Raw genomic sequence first — 18971 nt, forward strand, 5'->3', positions numbered from 1 at the left:
CTAATTACACAACCCCTAGGCTAAATCGCGAGACGAATCTATTAAGCCTAATTAGTGCATGATTTGACAATGTGGTGCTACAGTAACCATTCACTAATGATGGATTAATTAGGCTCAATAGATTCGTCTCGCGATTTAGCCTAGGGGTTCTACAATTAGTTTTGTAATTAGCTTATGTTTAGTCCTCTTAATTAGTATCCGAACATCCGATGTGACAGGGCTAAAGTTTAGCCTCCTCCTTCCAAACAGCCCCTAAATTAGTCGTTTTAGCTTTTCAACCTGCTTATAAGTCCAGCCGAACAGCCCCAAAATCCAGACAAAGCGCCAATATGTTTGAAGGGGTTGTATAACATGTTCTTCATTTCATATTGCTTTTGTTGGATACATGGATTATCTTTGAAAGATCGCGAAATAAATTATTTTGAATCGTAGTACTAGTATTATAATAAAGTGAAAAATGCGCACTTGGGCTGGCCAGCTGGGCTGTTCGTTTTGTTTTGTGTGCGCAAAGTTTCGGATGCCTGATAAATATAGGAGGCCCTGGAGGCCTATTTCCTCCTCCCGTGCAGGCGTGCACTCTCTCCCTCTCTCTCTCTCCTCCTCTCTCTCTGTCGTGGCCTTCTTTCCTGGCGACGACGGCTGGGAGAGCGACGCCGCCCTTCGCCGGCGACGAGCGCCCGCCCGGCACTCCTCTTCCCTTCCCCTGTGCGAAATCGAGCACCGCAGACCCTAATGTAAGTTATTTGTCCTCGGATCTGATCCAATTACGCGCATATGTTTGCATTATACCCGCTAACTTCGATTCTTTCCAAGAAGTTATCGGATGTACTGGATCCGCCCCATTTTTCTGGATCAAATTCTGTCTCCACGGTTTAATTGCGGTTTTACCTCAGTGGCAGCTTAAAGCTGCAGCCTTTTCTTTTCCTGCTCAATTGCTGGGTTTGGTGCCTTGATTTGGGTTTTCTTGCTGAATTCGGATGGATTCACTTCCAGCTGAGTTGGAGGACTGCATGGTTGAGTCTGGAATTTCTCATTGGAGTTGCATTTTCTAATCTTCCGGTATCGATCCTCGATCGGATCAATCTTCTTGTGCTTAATTTAATTGCTTGGACATGGATTTCCTTCAATAAATTATGTCCCGTACACTTCGAATTCGCATCTTCTATGCTCATTTCGAAATTCAAGTTGGAATCTGCAACTAGATTAGGTGCAATTAATTGCATGTACTAGGATCCTGTATCTTGAATCTTTCGTTGTGTTGTGGCAGAGTACAAGTTCAGTTCACCAAAGTTGAAGATCCCATTTTAGAACTAAAATTCATCTCCAGTGAAATTCTAACTTTGGCATGCAAATCTAATGCTTTATGCTTGGTAGAATTAAAATCTTTGCTGTACCAATAAGATCTTGAAACTGCTTGATCTGTGAAGTTAAATCATTTCAGGTTTCTTCTCCACTGCGAAATTTATCTTGGGTTTAGCAGTAAATTCCTTTTTTAATTGGGTGGGTAAGATCCTTGCATTTGATAGAAGGCAGATATGATCTTGTAGCTTTAGGATTAGAACTGCTTTAAAAAGCTCATAATATCAATTGGAGAAAATGAACTGCAACATGGCACTGTAGCTTCACTGTTATAATCATCCTGATTGTTACTGTTGTCTGAAATCTCCATCACTCACTTTCAATGCGAATTTACTGAAGATCTGGTCCTGCAAAAAGTTACCACTTTAAATTCTTGAGGAGGCTCCACATAGCTTTAGATTCAGGATCCAAGGTTATTATAAAGAGAATACTTAATTGAGCAATTTTGCAGAAATACATTTGAACGATCTGATCAAGATATGGTATTATTTCACGAATATTTTATTATTCAGGCAAGGCTAGTATCCACGTTACTTTTGCACATATTCCTTACAGACATCACTTTCAAAATTGCTAATCCAGCAAGTAACTAGCAATTCTCTTAGCTGGTGGTGGGGCCTGATAAGTGTCTCTGCTGTTTCATCGCCATCATGGTTAGTGGTTGGGAGTCAGCAATGGTCTCTAGTCTGTTTGTGATACTGTCAGGATGAGAGATTTAGTCAGATCCGTTGCATGGCGGCATCACATCATCTGGGTCATTTTCAGGATGCATTACTTGACCCTTGCAAATTGCTTTGCATAAAAATTCTCTGAACTTTATAGGAAATTACGTGTTGCATGCTGGAAGATTTTGCTAGCATTTATTGGGGTTCGGGGTTCACAATTTGAAAGTTTCAAATGATCTGAGTCGGTGGAAAGAGAGGGGTTCCAACCAATCTGATTGATTCCAGCTGGCACAGTTTTAATCAGGATATGCACTGTTTTAGCAAAGCCAACCAATCCACCAGATTTCAGATGCTTGGTTCTTGCACTCTGCAATAATTTTTGAACTTTATGCTGATTTTGGAAATTGCTCTGTCATTGGATCTACGATGCTATTTATTGTTTGCTGTTGCAAGTCAATCATACCCTTTTTCGTGTACTGAGTTGGTTGTGTATTGATTGAATTCAATTTGGTTCCACAGCTTTCACTAGGAGGAGATCAGGCCAAAGAGGCAACATGATGATGGGGACTCAACTATGTCCTTCCAGTGTTCTGTCACTTCCGCGAGATGAGAGTGGCGATGAGGAGCTCTCGGTGCTTCCCCGGCATACCAAGGTTATTGTCACTGGGAACAACCGAACAAAGTCTGTCTTGGTCGGCCTACAAGGTGTTGTCAAGAAGGCTGTTGGCCTTGGAGGCTGGCATTGGTTGGTGAGTCTTCCTTCCAATTATTTAGGCATTCCACTGAAACTTTGCTTAGTTGCTGGTTTGTCTATATTGTAAATTAGTAATGGGTTCCTAATAAGTGACAAGAACAACATTGGCGTTTCTTTTCAGAAAGTAGATAGTCTACTTAAACAATTTTATATGGTTTCAAGTATTTGTTTTTGTTTCAGAAATACCGTCATAACATGAGTTTCCTTGCAATTATTAGTCATTCCACTGGAACTTTGCTTAGCTGCTGATTCGTCAATATTGTAAAATTGGGATGGGTGTCTAACAAGTGAAAAGAACAACATTGACCTCTCTTTTCCGAAAGTAGATAGTCTATTTAAGCAATTTTTTTAGAGGTTTAGTTTTTTTAGAAATCATCACGTGAACACCAAGACTCAATGCTTTATGCTTGCTTTTAAAAAGCCAGTTGTACCACCAAGTATTCTGAATTTTTTTTAGCTTAGAACTCGAAGCAGACAAGATATGTGTAGACTTAGTGAAACACATGATTGGGGTGTGATTTCTTTTTTCCAGTTCCTGATATATTCTTGCCAAATCAGGTTCTAAAGAACGGTGTAGAGGTGAAGTTGCAGAGGAATGCTCTGAGTATCTTGGAAGCTCCAACAGGCAATGAAGATGACAATGATATCAATGGCAATAATTCATTGTGCAGCAGCTCCGACATGGGCGAGAAAGACATGGATTATTGTAAGACCACATCACAGCAATTGCATTTTGGCTAGTTGCTCCAAACTACCAATAATTCAATGAGCTTGATTTTCTTCTGCTCCTTTTGTGCAAATAGCAAGCATAGACTACCACAAGCCAACAAAGCCAAGGGTTCGGCATACAAGGCCATGGTCCTCCTGCGCAAAATCGAGCAACCGAGGCAATTTTCATCCGACCTCGAAGCTGCGAGCGGTAATCATTAATCACTATCGTGGTTTGAAAACACATGTAGTAGATTAGTACAATTTTATAGATAAGGTAGTGCCATCCAGTTTCAGAGCTAGTGTAAACTAGGATCACGTGGTATGGCCCATGGTTTGGTGGGTTTTGTTTTTTTGCTTTAGGCAGTTTTGCCGGCTCAACCATGGCATCTTGCATGCCTGCTTCGTTTAATTCAAGGACAAGTTTGTGCCAGTGTCATTTCATTCTGAATCACCTGCTAATGTCCTAATTTACTCATGTGTTTTTCATCACATCGCATTGCACTGAAGCAAGTGTATTGTTACTTTATTTGTTTGCAGAAAGTAAATCTGACAAAGCTCGGAACACCCTCGCTGTGGAGATACTGGAAGCACTTCAACCTTGTGAGTAGCCTGACCGCTCCATACGTGCTGAAGCTGAACCAACTAGCCTTGTTTTAAACTTTTGCGTGCTGTAATTTCCACCTAATGCCGAAAACCTTTGCAGGCAAGCATGAACCCCAGTCCATCAAAGGAGGAGCTCTTCCATGGGGCACAGCAGCATTTCCAGTCACAGGTAGCTGCAAAATTACTGCAACCAACTAATGCTTGCCACCATGTAGAACAGAACATGTCTACAATTCCCTTGAGACGACAATGAAAAGGGACCATCTAATCTTTGCATGTGCCCTCCTCCAAATGCTAAACATCATCAGCAATTGGACGAGTTGCAGGTCATCCTGGGCTTCATTCACACAGCAAAGCGGTTGAAGAGCCTGTACAACAGCTCCTAGCCTTGTCTGTTGGTCATCTGCTGCACAGATCCATGCTTCTCATCTCCTCCTTGGTGGTACAGATGTCAAGAGTTTAGATGTGCAGGTGCCTGGTCACTGGAAAAAAAAAAGGTCTTGGGATAGCCTGAACAGAAAGAATTAGAGGTGAACTTAATATGTAATTCTTTTCTTTTTCTTACTTGTAATGATGATGAGTTATGTAAAACCCTTGGTGGTGGCATAGTGTCGGACTGACAGATCTCAATTATTGGAGAGATATTACTAGTATATGTACCTAGCCCTAGCAAGTGGTATGGTCAACAGAATGCCTGCCTTTTTTTATCTTTATTCCCATCTATGCTAATGCCATGCCAAAGAGGGCCATACTACGCTAATGTGCTGTGTCGTCTCTTTCTACCCCGGGACTCTTTTCTTTTGCCTCAAAAAGTGGCAGGAGACGTGAGAGCCTGCCCTAGATTTCCGTGCAGGCACCCACCGTGGACCACGCTGAAATGCAGGCCTGTTTGGTTGGTTTCTACCGAAATTGAAAAATTGAAGTCACCTGGAAACTTCACTGAATTTTGGTAAAATGATGAGCAAGGTGGACAAACTCTGGCAAAGTTTAACCCTGAATTTGAGCAGAATTGCTGGTAAATTTTTGGCATAATAGAGGCCAAAATGTGGCCCAGATTAGACGAGGTACTGAGATAAAACTTTTGTAATGCAATCAGTAAACACATTAAGCCGGTGCATGCGCGTGGACAAGGAACTCCAAGCCGGTGAACTAGTGCACTACTTGCATTGACCTCCGTGGGGCAGGTGGGGAAGGGCAGGTACCCTACCGACAAGGAACTCCAACAAGCCGGTGAACTAGGTGCACTGGACCCAGTCAGCCTGGTGCTTCGTACCATTGCCGTTACTCACTCTGTGGTTGCACCGTGCACCTGGAGCACGGAGGCAGAGAGCGGGGGACAAAAGATGGCGTGATGCGCATGCGCGTGGCGTGTGTTGGGCAGTGTGCAGGAGCCAGCCGGGCGAGCAGGCACAGCAGGAGATGAGGTGAGTGAGGGGATGTGGGCCCATCGTCTTCTCCATAAAGAGTGTCCCTACTGAAAGTTAAAAAAAAATAACGCCACTACCAACCTACCTACTGCATTTGTCCCCGTCCGTTCTTTTTGTAAACCTTTTTCAAGATTTTTTTCCCCACCTTTTTCTTTCCAAGTGCTTTTTTTTTAATATCGGGGACTCTTTATTCCCGGAGGCTGCTAACAAAGTAACAAGTCAAACAGTGATCATGTTAGGGACTGTCACGTCTGATCATTGATTTTTTTTTTGAGTGATCGATCATTGACTTGTGGAAAGTTCTTTCGTCCTGCTTCGTCATCTAGTGCTTTGTTTCTTGGGAGGATGAACAAGGTAGGCAGCAGCAAAGTGCCTCGCAAGAAACTAGCAGGTGTGAATCAGACACGAGCCTCGTTCTATGAATCTTTGGTTAATCCTCTTGGTCAATTATAGGAAACAGTACGAGTGCTTCTCCAATACAATTCCAATGTGTCAGCACATGACACATCAGTTACAGTACAGACTACGGAGACGTGTAGGAGGCCACCATACTGTCCATGCATTGTCTTAGACGACCTGACTTCACTCTTCGGGCGCCTGTGAATCAGAAATGCATAATTGGATATCGATGGCATTCCCAAGTCTAACTAGGATTCTTTCATTTTTCGAAACCAGGAATTCCAACTATCCGATGTGTGATGGCAAGATAAACGGGAATTCGTTCGTATTCCCTACTCTATAGATCCAAATGCTTTGCACTTCGTCTTCACACGTAAGAGGTTCCTTGCTGCTCTACATAGCGCAAAATGTAATAATGTGCATGGTTATGAGGATTTTTTTTTCAATACACAAAAATGGAATGAGCTGGCCTAGCCTCATGAGTTGGGCATCTGTGATGGTTTCTTGTTTTGTTTTGTTTTTTTTTTGGAAAAGACACTATAAGGTGTCTCAAATCTAATATATATTAAAGAAAACTAGGCAATTTAACAAACAACAATCAGAAAAAAATGAAAAATACAAAGAGATTCATCGAAACTGTTTTCTCCCTTCGAAACATGCTACTCGCTAGAGGTTGAATTGCACATTATAGAGGGAGTAGACCTAGATTTCCCCTGCAATTGATGGCCGCAATAACCACTTGCTACTGACGCCTAAGATCTTGAAAAAAACTCGGAAGAGTATGGACTAGGGATCCATCACAAAACAACGCAGGCGTGATTTGCACCAGAGGGTAGAAGGTGCCAAATCTTGCCGAAGGAAACTGTCAAAGAAGCCATTACAATTCTTGGCACCAAAAACACTGCCGGACTCCAATAAAAGGATCAGCAAGAACTGCATTTTTTGTAAGAACCTCAGATCTGCTAGCCCCCGCCTCACTAAATTGTTGCCGCCGCTGAAGAAAGCATCGTCAAGGTGGAGAAGAACCCATATGCCGTTTTTATTCCGAAGTGACAATAATCGATCCAAGCATATACTTATCATCAGCAGCTCGCCGGTCTTGCCATAGAAAAACCAAAGCCTCCTACATCCTCCTCATTGCCGGAGAAGAGAAGGGAGCACCAAAATCTTAACACTAAAAAACTCAACATAAAGAAACCTCAAACCTAAGAACAAAAACTCGATGTACTAGCACTATTACTAGGGAGATGGGCACCCATTCATGGACACACATTCATTGCAGCTAGTTTAAGTTTGCGCAACCGCAACTTACTGCGTAACATGATGCAATGAGGTAGTGCCATGGCGTGGACTATGATTCTATGAAGCTTGTGCTATATAAAGCTCATGGCTTAAGATATAGGCTAGCTATTAGATGGCATATTGGGTCGGGTTGTGCTGTATTGGGCTAACTGAAGTAGTCAGATAATACTATTTTAGTTTTTGTATAATACACTTCTGATTATCTCTCGGAGTATCCGTAAAATTCGCATTCGATCAGATCAAATTTAAGAACTAAATTTAAATCCGTACCGTACCCACCCGGCCAGTATGTGATGCTAGCTTGTAGGGTGATCTTAACTTAACCATTCAATCAATCCTTTTGCCTCTTATAGCTACAGCTTGTTACACTATCTTAATCCTTTGTGACTTGGCTACTCATGTAGCTTCAAGTCTATAGACCTCATCCATAAGCTGAGGTAGGGCTTTCAGAAGGGCTTCCCGACGCTTACCATGAAGCTTGTTTGTGCAAATTCCATGCGGTAGATTATCATGCCCTGTTTAGCACATAGCAAGTTAAAATCTTGAAGTTCTCATTCTCATCATAGCGTGGACCGGGGCGACCATTCGAGCTTCATCCTGAAAGCTCCCAAGTTCTTGAATTGGCCTGAGCACGCAGTAGGTATATCCTGTAGTTGTAGCCTCATCTAAGCTTCATCCTGAAAGCTCCCAAGTTCTTGAATTGGCCTGAGCAAGAGGCAGTAGGTATATCCTGTAGTTGTAGCCTCATCTGCATGTGGACCTGATGTAGTGTCCTGGTGGGAGTATAATCGACCTATGGTCTGAACTTAAGGCAGAGACAACTGTGGTGGTATAGTCCAGCGCTAAAGAGTTTGCGGGGGTAATCCAACTGGCCCCGCAAAGTAATAAAATCATTTAGTAGGCCATCCTCAATGTGTCGTTTGTGATTGGTATGTTGACCTGGCCCAAGATATCTTTTTCGAACACGTGAGAAATCTTTAGTGAGGAAGGAGGAAAGTCTGTTGCCCTGATTGTTAACAGACCAGATGAAAAGTGCAAGAAATATGCCTTCGTGGTCTCAAAATAGTTGTGCAAAGATAAAAGAAAACCGCTACGCAATGGGATATAGATCCAAGATGATAACATATTGTTACCACTAATTTTTCTTCTACTACTACTACTAATTGTTCTTCTTCTTGTACCACTAATTCTTCTTCTTCTTCCACCACTAATTCTTCTCTCTATGAGTGCCACATCATCACGCTATTTCCAATACATTAATTTCGTTTTATGGTTTCTTTACATACAAGCTATTTCCAATACATAATTTCATTCCACGGATTCAAATACATAATTTCATCACGCTATTTCCAATAATTACGCTATTTCCAATAAATAATTTCATCACACTATTTCCAATACAAGCGAAGAGACAGGGGTAATAATATAAACATAGATAAGGCCATCCCTTTGTTGCCCCGCAAAGAAATGTAAAATCATAAAGCGGGCATCCAATCTCTCCATAAGTGCCACATCATTGCGCTATTTCCAATAAGTTAATTTCATTTCATGATAACATTTATTTTGTGATATCATCATTATATACTAGGAAATTCCAATCTGGTAAATAAGTAGTTAAACAAGACGATCTGGTGTACACGAACAGACACATGTAGTTGTTACTCAAGAAGGTCCTTTCTACAAAACATCAATACACTGGACCTTCGCCAACCGCTTCCACTCGGTCATCATTTGTCTTTCTTGGAACTGCAACCTCTGCCTCGTCCATAACTTCCCCCTTCTCTGTCTATTACGAGTCCTCCATTGTTCTTCCTCTACCTTCTTTTTGGCTGTCCAGTCAATCTCTCATCAATCATGGTTCCTTCCTAGGCAAATCTTATGCCACATCTTGTTGTGAGCATCCCCAATAAGATCAGTGATGCAAGAGATTTCATCAGGTTCAAAGCAGTCTGTAAGAGTTGGAACTGCACTTGTTCAGGTGAGGCACGCCCGTTTGACCCTTGGATTCTGAAATCTGAAGATATCGGTGAATTTGGAGCAGTGACATTCGCATCCATCTCGGATCACCGGCTTTTTGAGGTCTCCTTTCCAACATTGGCTGGGAAAAGGAGTAGTTTGATTGGTTGCGGTGGATCTGGACACCTAGTCATCGTAGATGACAGGGATGGGAGCTCTGTGCTCCTGCTGAATCCTTTGTCTCCTCGGGAGCACATTATCCTTCCTTGACTTCCAAAATGGTGTCATATGGTTATTGTCGAAGCTTGTATCTTGGGTTTGGAAACACCTAATGGCGCAGAGTCATTTCTTGTGATAACTATCTTTTGGCCCCTGAAATCTTCTCCATCGCTAGGGTCCCCTGAAATCTTCTCCATCGCTAGGGTCATTGCGTGTCTGCATCTGGCATTTGGGAAGCCAATTCGACTAGACTACCATATCTTCTGAAGATTTCTGGTGCAGTTTGTTCTAAACACATGCGGATCTACTTGGGGCATCATCTTCCAGCACCTTCTCAAGCCGTTGGACTCCGGTTATCATGGGTTCTTGACATAAGCAACTCTTCTCTACTCCAAGGTCAAGACTGATTGTTCTTTGTTGTTCGGGAGGAGAGGATGCACAACATCGGGTCCTGGGACATCAACGAGGGAGATGTTAAGGTGGTGGAATTTACTCTGCATTCATTCGTCGGTGACATTTGGCAGCCTATTCCCTGGGAGACAGCTCCAGAGTTCCAGAATAAGATCATAATATTTGGACCTGGAAAGTGCATTGTTGTACAAGAGCATGCCATTTGTGACTTGCCTAACCTGAAGGGAAATCACATTTTCTTCCTAGGAACTTATCGGCATGATGAAGAGGAGCAATACTGGATCTACCAGCTGGGAATAAGAAATGTGGCAGATGTGAACAATGATCCTACAATCCGCATTACGCAGGTTCCTAGGAACTGGATTTGGTCGCGAGGAATATGGATGTTGTCTAGCTATTAGTAGTTTAGTGATCTTTCATTTTGTAACACCTGTAACGCATTTGTATATATACTACCAATATCCTTATTATTAGTGTTCCTCAATTATGCAGCGTATCTGAATTTTGAATTCTACCTTAGCAATAATAACAAAGTTCACAGTAGCAACCAGCAGCAAACATCACAATAGCAATATGTTTCATAAGATGAAATTTCATAGCCATTCATCATTACAAAGTTCATAATCATCATTAATAGCTATCATAATTTGCCAGATAGTATCATCAGCCACCAAAACACAAGCATGATCCCACCTCTCAACTGTCTACCTAGCAATAACACCAAACATCACATTATGCCTCGTCATCATCCTTGAATGACCTTTTATATGCGGCCTGCTGCAGTGATTCCTTGACCTTCTTCACCACAATGGTGGCATGATCCAGGTGTCCCTTCACCTCCTGCAGCTCAGTAACAGTCACTTCAAGCTCCTTGTAATCCTTTGCGCATTTTTCCTTCCACATCCTTGCATCATTTTCATCTTTCAGATTCCTAGTATCATTTCCCATTTTTAGATGAGACATCAGAGCATCATTTCTCATTTTCTTCCTCATGTTCATTAGGGAAATGGTTGCCTCCCCAAAGTATCACTTCATCAAGTGCAGCTCATAGGCTGTGTCATTGGCCACCTTCTTAGAAATTCTCCATGCTTTTTCCCACGACCTTGCTTCCTCTTTAGCTTTTTCCTTCATCTTCATCAGCTCCACCAGAATACCTTTAGTTCTAGCATCCTATTCAGGATCAACCCACCTGAACTACGCGCATTTCATCCCTTCATTCTATAGTCACCGATTACGTTCATACAATTCACCATTTACAAGTTTACAACACTACCATCAAAAGTAGATGCATGGTTTATTAGAATTCAAACAAGTTGTCGTTTACCTTGCAACAACATGCATACTGGCACCCAGGGTTGGTGCCTGTCCAATCATACATCACATGGAAAGCCAACCCGTGCTTGCACTTGTTTTCAGGATCCACATCAATAACATCATGATCAGGTGACGATGATGTGTTGCTATTAGAATCTACTCCAAACACTGGTGGGTGCTAATAAAATACATGAACTATCAAATTATGTTTCAAATTTTTGGTCGTTTGGCTTTTCTAGATACATGATTTTTTCTATGTACCCATGGAAGTTGATTCTATGAGAGAAGTGATTATGTTTATGTGGCTAAAAGTGATTTGATAGAAATCTAGAAATCATAATCTAATAGTACCAGGTTGAAATATAAGGGTACTAGATCAAAATCTAGAAATCTAGAAATCAAAATCTAAGGTCACCATATCCCTAAATCCAAAAATCTCCTTCCCTAGGATGATAGGGGAAAGTAGCGGCACAAAACAGGGGACTGAGCTGACTGGAGAGGGTCCTGCTCCTCCATTCGCTGCTAGGCTCGCTAGGATTCGCCATTCCCGCCATAGGCGGTTGCAGATCTGCGCACCCATGCTAGCTCTAGTCTTTGCCACAGCCAATAGAAGCCTGGTGCTGGCGAGTCTCTTGCATTAGTGTACGTTGTGTCGAGAAATGAGAAATATACCCCATGCTTGGGCCTGCAACTGCCATGTGGACCACACTTATTAGAAGCAAAATATGTAAAACATATCTTATCTAAAAAACATACATAGTTCATGTCTTAGTGGTAGTGCTGTCTCAGCACAATCAAAGAGGTCACGGGTTCGAGCCTTGCTATGGACACTCATTCCTTTTAATTATCCTTTCCTTTTTTTCATCTCAGAACTTCTACCACCAACTCACCTTAAACTTACATGTGGGATCTGGTCGTGGTAAAGTCTTCCCATTCGATCGGTAATAGGTTCAACCCACGGGAGGAGCACGTTTTCCATTTATTTTACCACCCTATTTATCAGCTTAAACTTACATGTGGGACCCTGGTTGCTTTATGATGTTTTCGCCGAGCTTATATCGTCATAAAATCACCATGTAACAGTGAGTGATGATTTCTTTTGGCTACAGTAGCAACTTTTATGACGTTCCGTAACTTTGTCACTAAATTTGTTCGGCTGTGAAACTTTATGACGTTTTAAGCTAGAACTATGACAAGAACAGATTTGTCATAAAATTTTCGTCATAGATCAACATATTTCTTGTAGTGTAATGTCGAAGTTTTCGCTTAGCCATAACCACCATGTAGGCCATGTTCTCCATTTCTGTGTAAAACATCTTGGAGCCACTCAAGGCTTCGGAGACATAATAGATAGGTAACTGTGTCAATTTGTCATCTACCCTTCATTCTTCTACCAATACTGCGCTTAGAGCTGTATCCGTTGCTGCGATGTACAATAGCAATTCTTCCTTCGGAGACGGGCTTGTCATGACGGCAAGCTTCTCCGGATACTCTCTCAGCTCTTCGAATGATTTTGGCTGCTTTAGGCCCCATTGAAAATTGATGTTTGATCTTAGGACCCTGAAAAATGGCAAGCTTCATTCTGCTGACTTCGAGATGAACCTTTTGAGCGATGCTATTCGGCCCATCAATTTTTGGACCTCTTTCCTGGACTTCGGAGGGTGCATTCTACGAATTGCCTCAATTTTTTCTAGGTTTGCCTGAATCCCTCTCTTGGAGACCATACACCCCAGCAGCTTTCCCTTTCGAACTCCGAAGATACATTTCTTCGGATTAAGTTTCAACCCGTACTTTCTCATGTCGGTGAATGTCTTCCGAAGGTCTGTGATATGGTCGGTGTCTTTGAGGCCAATGATCACTACATCGTCTACATATGCCGAAGCATTCCTGTTTAGTTGCGTGTCGAGGCTGACCTTCATCATTCTGTTGAAAGTTGGGCCAGCACTCCGCAGCCCCTCTAGCATTCGAACGAAATACACAACTCTGAAGGGTGTTGTGAAACCTATGTTTGCCTCATCTGAGTGTCGCATCCATATCTGATGGTACCTTGAGAAACATTCTAGTAGACTTAACATCTCGCAGCCTGCTACTTGATCTATCACTATATCGATTCTTGGCAAAGGAAATGGGCCCTTTGGACAGGCCTTGTTCAGTTTTGTGAAATCGATGCACATTCCAATTTTCCCATTCTTCTTCGGTACCATTACGACGTTTGCTACCCAAATTGGGTATTGCACTTCTCTTATTATTCTGGCAACTAGCAGCTTTTGCAGTTCCGCTTCTGCTGCTCTTCATCTATCATCAGACATTGGCCTCTTTGTAACACCGTTGGTGTTAGCATCGTAATTAAAAGTTAATCATCTGCATAATCATGGTCATTGGCGTAATTATGTGTGCATTTTTTCATGAAATATTTTTTGAGAGTGTTTTACCTTAATTTATGTAAACTCTGTGATGTTTGTATTATCTATGCTCACCTTCATGTGAGACTTGTGGTGTATTGTTCGATTGAGATATTCAGTGGTTGTATCAGGCTTGACCCGACTGACTGTCAGATTACACCGTTTTAAGTGTGTATTGATAGGATTAATCATTAAGAGGATGGTTAGCGCACTTAAGCCGGTTTAATTTGGACAGTTCTGCCACACTTTGCCTCTGCATTTTGAAGGGATACGAGGTAGGCTACACTAGCGCAAATCAAAATTTCTACCGCGTATAACCAGGAAGAACTGCCGTATAAGGATCACGGGATTACCACTCGACGCACTACTGGTGCGGAAGATGTAGATATGCGTCGATGCAGTGAAGACGATCACGTAGTCGTACGTAGTCGATCAACGTAGTCGTACGTAGTCGATCACGTCCAGCAGCTCTTCAGCAGCTCGTCCACGTGCACAGCAAGATCGCCTCCGGTACCGCGGCTCGTCGTCGGCTCGTCGTGGCTCGTCGGCGGCTCGTCCAAGTGCTGCAGGCGCAACACCTCCAAGGTATCCACACGTGCAGGGAGGAAGCGTCGCAAGCCGGATTGCTAGATCCGCGAGTTGCAACAGGCGAGGGCGTGGGAGGCGCGGCAGGTGTGTTTCGCCAAAAGGTGTAAACCCTAGGGCGCCCCCACCCCTCTATTTATAGGGGTTCCTGACGGGCCTCTGGATCCGAGGCCCATTAGTACTCCTAAACCTAATCCAACTCGGATCGGATCCGAATTGGGCTTCCAGCCCCTTAAGTGTGTGACCCTATGGGTTCGGATACGTATAGACATGGCCCGAGTACTCCTACTCGGCCCAATAGTCGGTAGCGGCCTCTAGCAAGACGTGCCAACTCCTATACGCACACGAAGATCATATCAGACGAACCATCACAACATAATATACATGCTATTCCCTTTGCCTCACGATATTTGGTCTAGCTTCAAGCCGACCGCTCTTTCTCGATCCTGTGATTCGGAATCCCTTTGTAGGTTAACTCTTAACCGTACGTAGCATGGCCATGCATTTTCGGATCCGATCACTCGAGGGGCCCAGAGATATCACTCTCAATCAGAGAGGGGCAAATCCCATCTTGATTGACCATGTCTCATAGCATGCTTCTTGACAAACCCGAAAGCTACCTTTATAACTACCCTGTTACGGCATAGCGTTTGATAGCCCCTAAGTAGGTCGATCCACATCTAGAATACATGCGACAATCTCAGGTCTAAGGACAAAGCGTATATGTTGTTTAAAGAGAGAACTACTTCTCATGTTGGGTCAGTCCTAACACATGTCTCCACATGTGTCCACATTATTAGTTCAACATCTCCATGTCCATGACTTGTGAAACATAGTCATCAACTAATACATGTGCTAGTCTAATATTCATGTGTGTCCTCACATGAACTCCGACTAGGGACAACTTTAGAATAACCATACAAGTAAAGAGTTTCACATACAATTCACATAATTGCAAATCAATTCAAGTAGCCTTTAATGGATATTCAATGAACACAATATACAAATCATGGATACAAATGGAATATCATCATCTCTATGATTGCCTCTAGGGCATACCTCCAACAGTCTCCCACTTGCACTAGAGTCAATCTAGAAGGTACCTAATACCCATAGCTCTTACATGCGCATCATGCTTAGCCTGCGGGAGTGGTTTTGTCAGCGGATCAGAAATGTTCAGATCCGTGTGTATTTTGCATATCTTGATCTCACCCCGGTTAACGAAGTCTCGAATGAGATGAAATCGCCGCATTACGTGTTTGTTCTTCTGGTGGTTCCTTGGCTCCTTTGCTTGCGCAATTGCCCCATTATTATCACAGTAGAGATTCAATGGGCTGGACGCATTCGGGAACACACCAAGCTCAATGAGGAAATTCCTTATCCAAACACCTTCCTTCGCGGCTTCGGAAGCCGCGATGTACTCGGCTTCTGTCGTAGAATCGGCCACCGTCTCCTGCTTGGAACTCTTCCAACTAACAGCACCACCATTCAGCGTGAACACAAATCCTGATTGTGACTTTGAATCATCTCTGTCGGTTTGGAAACTAGCATCGGTGTAACCTGTTACAACGAGCTCCTCTTGACCTCCATAGACGAGGAACATATCTTTAGTCCTTCTCAAGTACTTAAGAATGTTTTTCACCGCTGTCCAGTGACTCTCACCTGGATCAGATTGGTGTCTGCTTGTCATACTTAGTGCATATGAAACATCTGGGCGAGTACTTATCATTGCATACATGATAGACCCAATAGCCGAGGCATATGGCACTCTACTCATGCGATCCCGCTCATCAGCAGTCGAAGGACACTGAGTCTTGCTGAGATGTATGCCATGTGACATAGGCAAGAACCCTTTCTTTGCCTCTTCCATGCTGAACCGCTTCAACACTTTGTCAATATAAGTATCTTGGCTCAAACCTATAAGCCTTCTCGATCTATCTCTATAGATCTTAATGCCCAGAATATATGCCGCTTCCCCTAAGTCCTTCATCGAAAAACTATTTTTCAGTGAAGTCTTTACGGACTCAAGCATAGGAATGTTATTTCCAATCAGTAATATGTCATCCACATATAAGATTAGAAATACTACAGAGCTCCCACTAACCTTCTTGTAAACACAAGACTCTTCTTCGTTCTTGGTGAAGTCAAACCCTTTGACCACTTCATCAAAACGAATGTTCCAACTCCTAGATGCTTGCTTCAATCCATAAATGGATCTCTGAAGCTTGCATACCTTTCCAGCATTTTTCGGATCGACAAAACCCTCGGGTTGTATCATATACACGTCCTCAGCTAGGTTTCCATTCAGGAAAGCTGTCTTGACATCCATCTGCCATATCTCATAATCGAAATATGCAGCTATAGCTAGAATAATCCAAATGGACTTAAGCATCACTACGGGCGAGAAGGTCTCGTCGTAGTCAACTCCTTGAACTTGTCGAAAACCTTTTGCGACAAGTCGTGCTTTATAGATGTGAACATTTCCATCCATGTCCTTTTTCTTCTTATAGATCCACTTGCACTCTATGGCTTTAACACCATCAGGCGGGTCAACCAAGTTCCAAACTTGATTGTCTCCCATGGACTCTATTTCGGATTGCATGGCACTCTGCCATTTTTCGGAGTCTGGGTCCATCATTGCTTCTGCATATGTCGCAGGCTCATCATTGTCCAACAATAATATTTCCCGCATTTCGCGGAGCCTTGCCGACCTTCGTGGTTGTGGCGGTGCTTCTCTAGCCATGGGTATCTCAACTTGTTCTTCTACGTTAGCATCACTCATTGATTCTTGCCCGATTGGCCTCAGAGCCTTGCTCTTCATCTTGCCCTTCATCAATGACATGGACTTGCCTATTCAAGGTTGACATGATTCTTTCTACTTTTCGTGCTTCGTTCTAATCCCCATATACTGAGAGTACTCCGGCTGCCGTAGGTATCTTCATCAGCAAGTACCCTTGGTGGATGGCTACCGTGAAACTATTTATTGTGTTCCTGCTGAAGATTGCATTGTACGGGTAGTTGAAATCGATGACATCAAATGTGATGACTTCTATCCTCATCATCGGGCCCTGTCCGAAGGTGACATTTACTTTGATTTTTCCTGGCTTCAATTCTCTTGTTACCGAAGCCATGCAGTGGATGTTCTGCTTTTTGCAAGTCTTGCTTTGTGAACTTCATCTCTATGTAACACTTCCATGTCAAAATATCAGCGGAGCTGCCATTATCGACAAGGATACGGACAACATCATTTCCGAAGAAATGCGCTGAGTTTTCCCCGATGTTTGCTCTGATGATGAGGGGATCACTGTGAGGGTAATGCTGTAGTCTGACATCTGCTGTCGTGAAGGAGATTGGTATGTGTGACCAAGGCAAATGGAAATATTTCCCTGAGCAGATGTGATATACACTTCGGTAATATTCTTGCCTCTGCTTCTTACTCGTGTGCACCGGTTCGTTTGACCCTCCGGAGATGGCATTGATGATGTTTACCATCCCAAGGGGCCCACCTTGTTCTGAAACCCCTTCGACTGATGAAGTATTGTTCTCATCCTTTCTCTTCGTTGGGAGATGATAGTTGGAGGGGCCATATCCCCCCGACACCATGCTGTTTGGCCATGTCGGCACAAATACCGAAGCCTGTGTTAGTTGTGGTGGTGGCGGTGGCGGAGGCAGCTGACGGTTGGATTATGTGTTGCTGCATGAACAGTTGCATCATGTACTGTAAAGATGGGTACGTGAAAGACTTCGGTGCCTGCAATTGCTCTGTGGCTGCAACATGGTTTAATGTGCTTCCTGCCGAAGCCCCCTTCTGCTCATTCGCATACTCCTTTTTCTGTATGGCAGGAGCGCACTAGTGCGTGTGATGCCCGTTGTTTCTTCTGTGAAGCCAATAATAATACATTTTCTGGTGTCCTCTGCCTTCTCTTCCTCCTCATCCTACTCTATTGTTTCTGCCACCCCCTCGATTGTAATTGTAGTTATGGTTGTGCCCCTCGCTTGGCCCTCCAGAAACATTGACTGGTCCGCCTTGCTGCTTTAGAGGTTCATTTTGCCATGGTTTCTGATACCCCCACTGATTTTGCGTTTACTTCTGCTTCTTCTAGGCGTTGAGGTTGTCAGTTCTCCTCCTTCATCCCTTTGTCTAACTTGCAATATTCTTGCATTACTTCAAACAGCTCCTGGACAGAGTTCGTCCAGTACCTATCCAAGAGATCCTGGCAAGTCCCTACCTTCAAACCCCCTATCGTTGCATCGATTATGCTGTCCTTAGACACCCTCGGAGCTCTGGTTGTCATTCTGACAACCCTATGCATGTACTTCTGCAAGGTTTCCTTCTCCACCTGGATGCACATATTGGTGAAGTCGTTTGAGTTGAGCTCTTCAACCTGCATCCCCTTGAAACTAGACAACAACCTATTCCGAAGCTGGAACCATGAGGTTATTTGCTCCTTCGGTATGTTTGTGTACCAATACTGTGCCAGCCCTTTCAGAGCCATTACGAAGGCCTTTGCTTGTAGCATCCCGTCCGTTGTTCAATGGTTGCTTCATATTTCATGAGGAACTCCTTCGAATCAGACTCACTGTTATATTGCGGCAGGGTCATTGCGTTGAACCTCAGAGCCCATGGAGTATCCTCCAACTCCAAGGCTAGCGGAGTTGTGGGCGCTGCGATGTATCTTTGCGGCCCCCTCGGCTGCATTGTTCCCTAGAGGTGATGGTGCAGGTTATGTTCTTCGGGAACGTAATTGTGCTATTGCATTTCGTTCAGCCTGGTTTGCATCTCTTGGATGGACTGCCACAACTGTGCCTCGGACACTGTTTTCGAAGGTTCCTCCGCTTCATATTGCATTGCCTTGGCCAGTTC

At 43.4% G+C, this 18971-nt stretch overlaps 1 protein-coding gene across 1 annotated transcript; it reads left to right on the forward strand.

Moving 5' to 3' along the window:
- The first annotated feature begins 549 nt into the window (after nt 1–549).
- Nucleotides 550–4803, forward strand: LOC101766706. The gene is made up of 7 exons (XM_004975258.2): nt 550–734; nt 2544–2773; nt 3337–3484; nt 3582–3697; nt 4027–4089; nt 4193–4261; nt 4401–4803. The coding sequence occupies exons 2-7, from the start codon at nt 2579–2581 to the stop codon at nt 4476–4478; spliced, it is 669 nt and encodes a 222-aa protein (XP_004975315.1). The 5' UTR covers nt 550–734; nt 2544–2578; the 3' UTR covers nt 4479–4803.
- The last annotated feature ends 14168 nt before the right edge of the window (nt 4804–18971 follow it).

The sequence above is a fragment of the Setaria italica genome, chromosome VII (assembly GCF_000263155.2).
Source record: "Setaria italica strain Yugu1 chromosome VII, Setaria_italica_v2.0, whole genome shotgun sequence".
NCBI lineage: Eukaryota > Viridiplantae > Streptophyta > Magnoliopsida > Poales > Poaceae > Setaria > Setaria italica.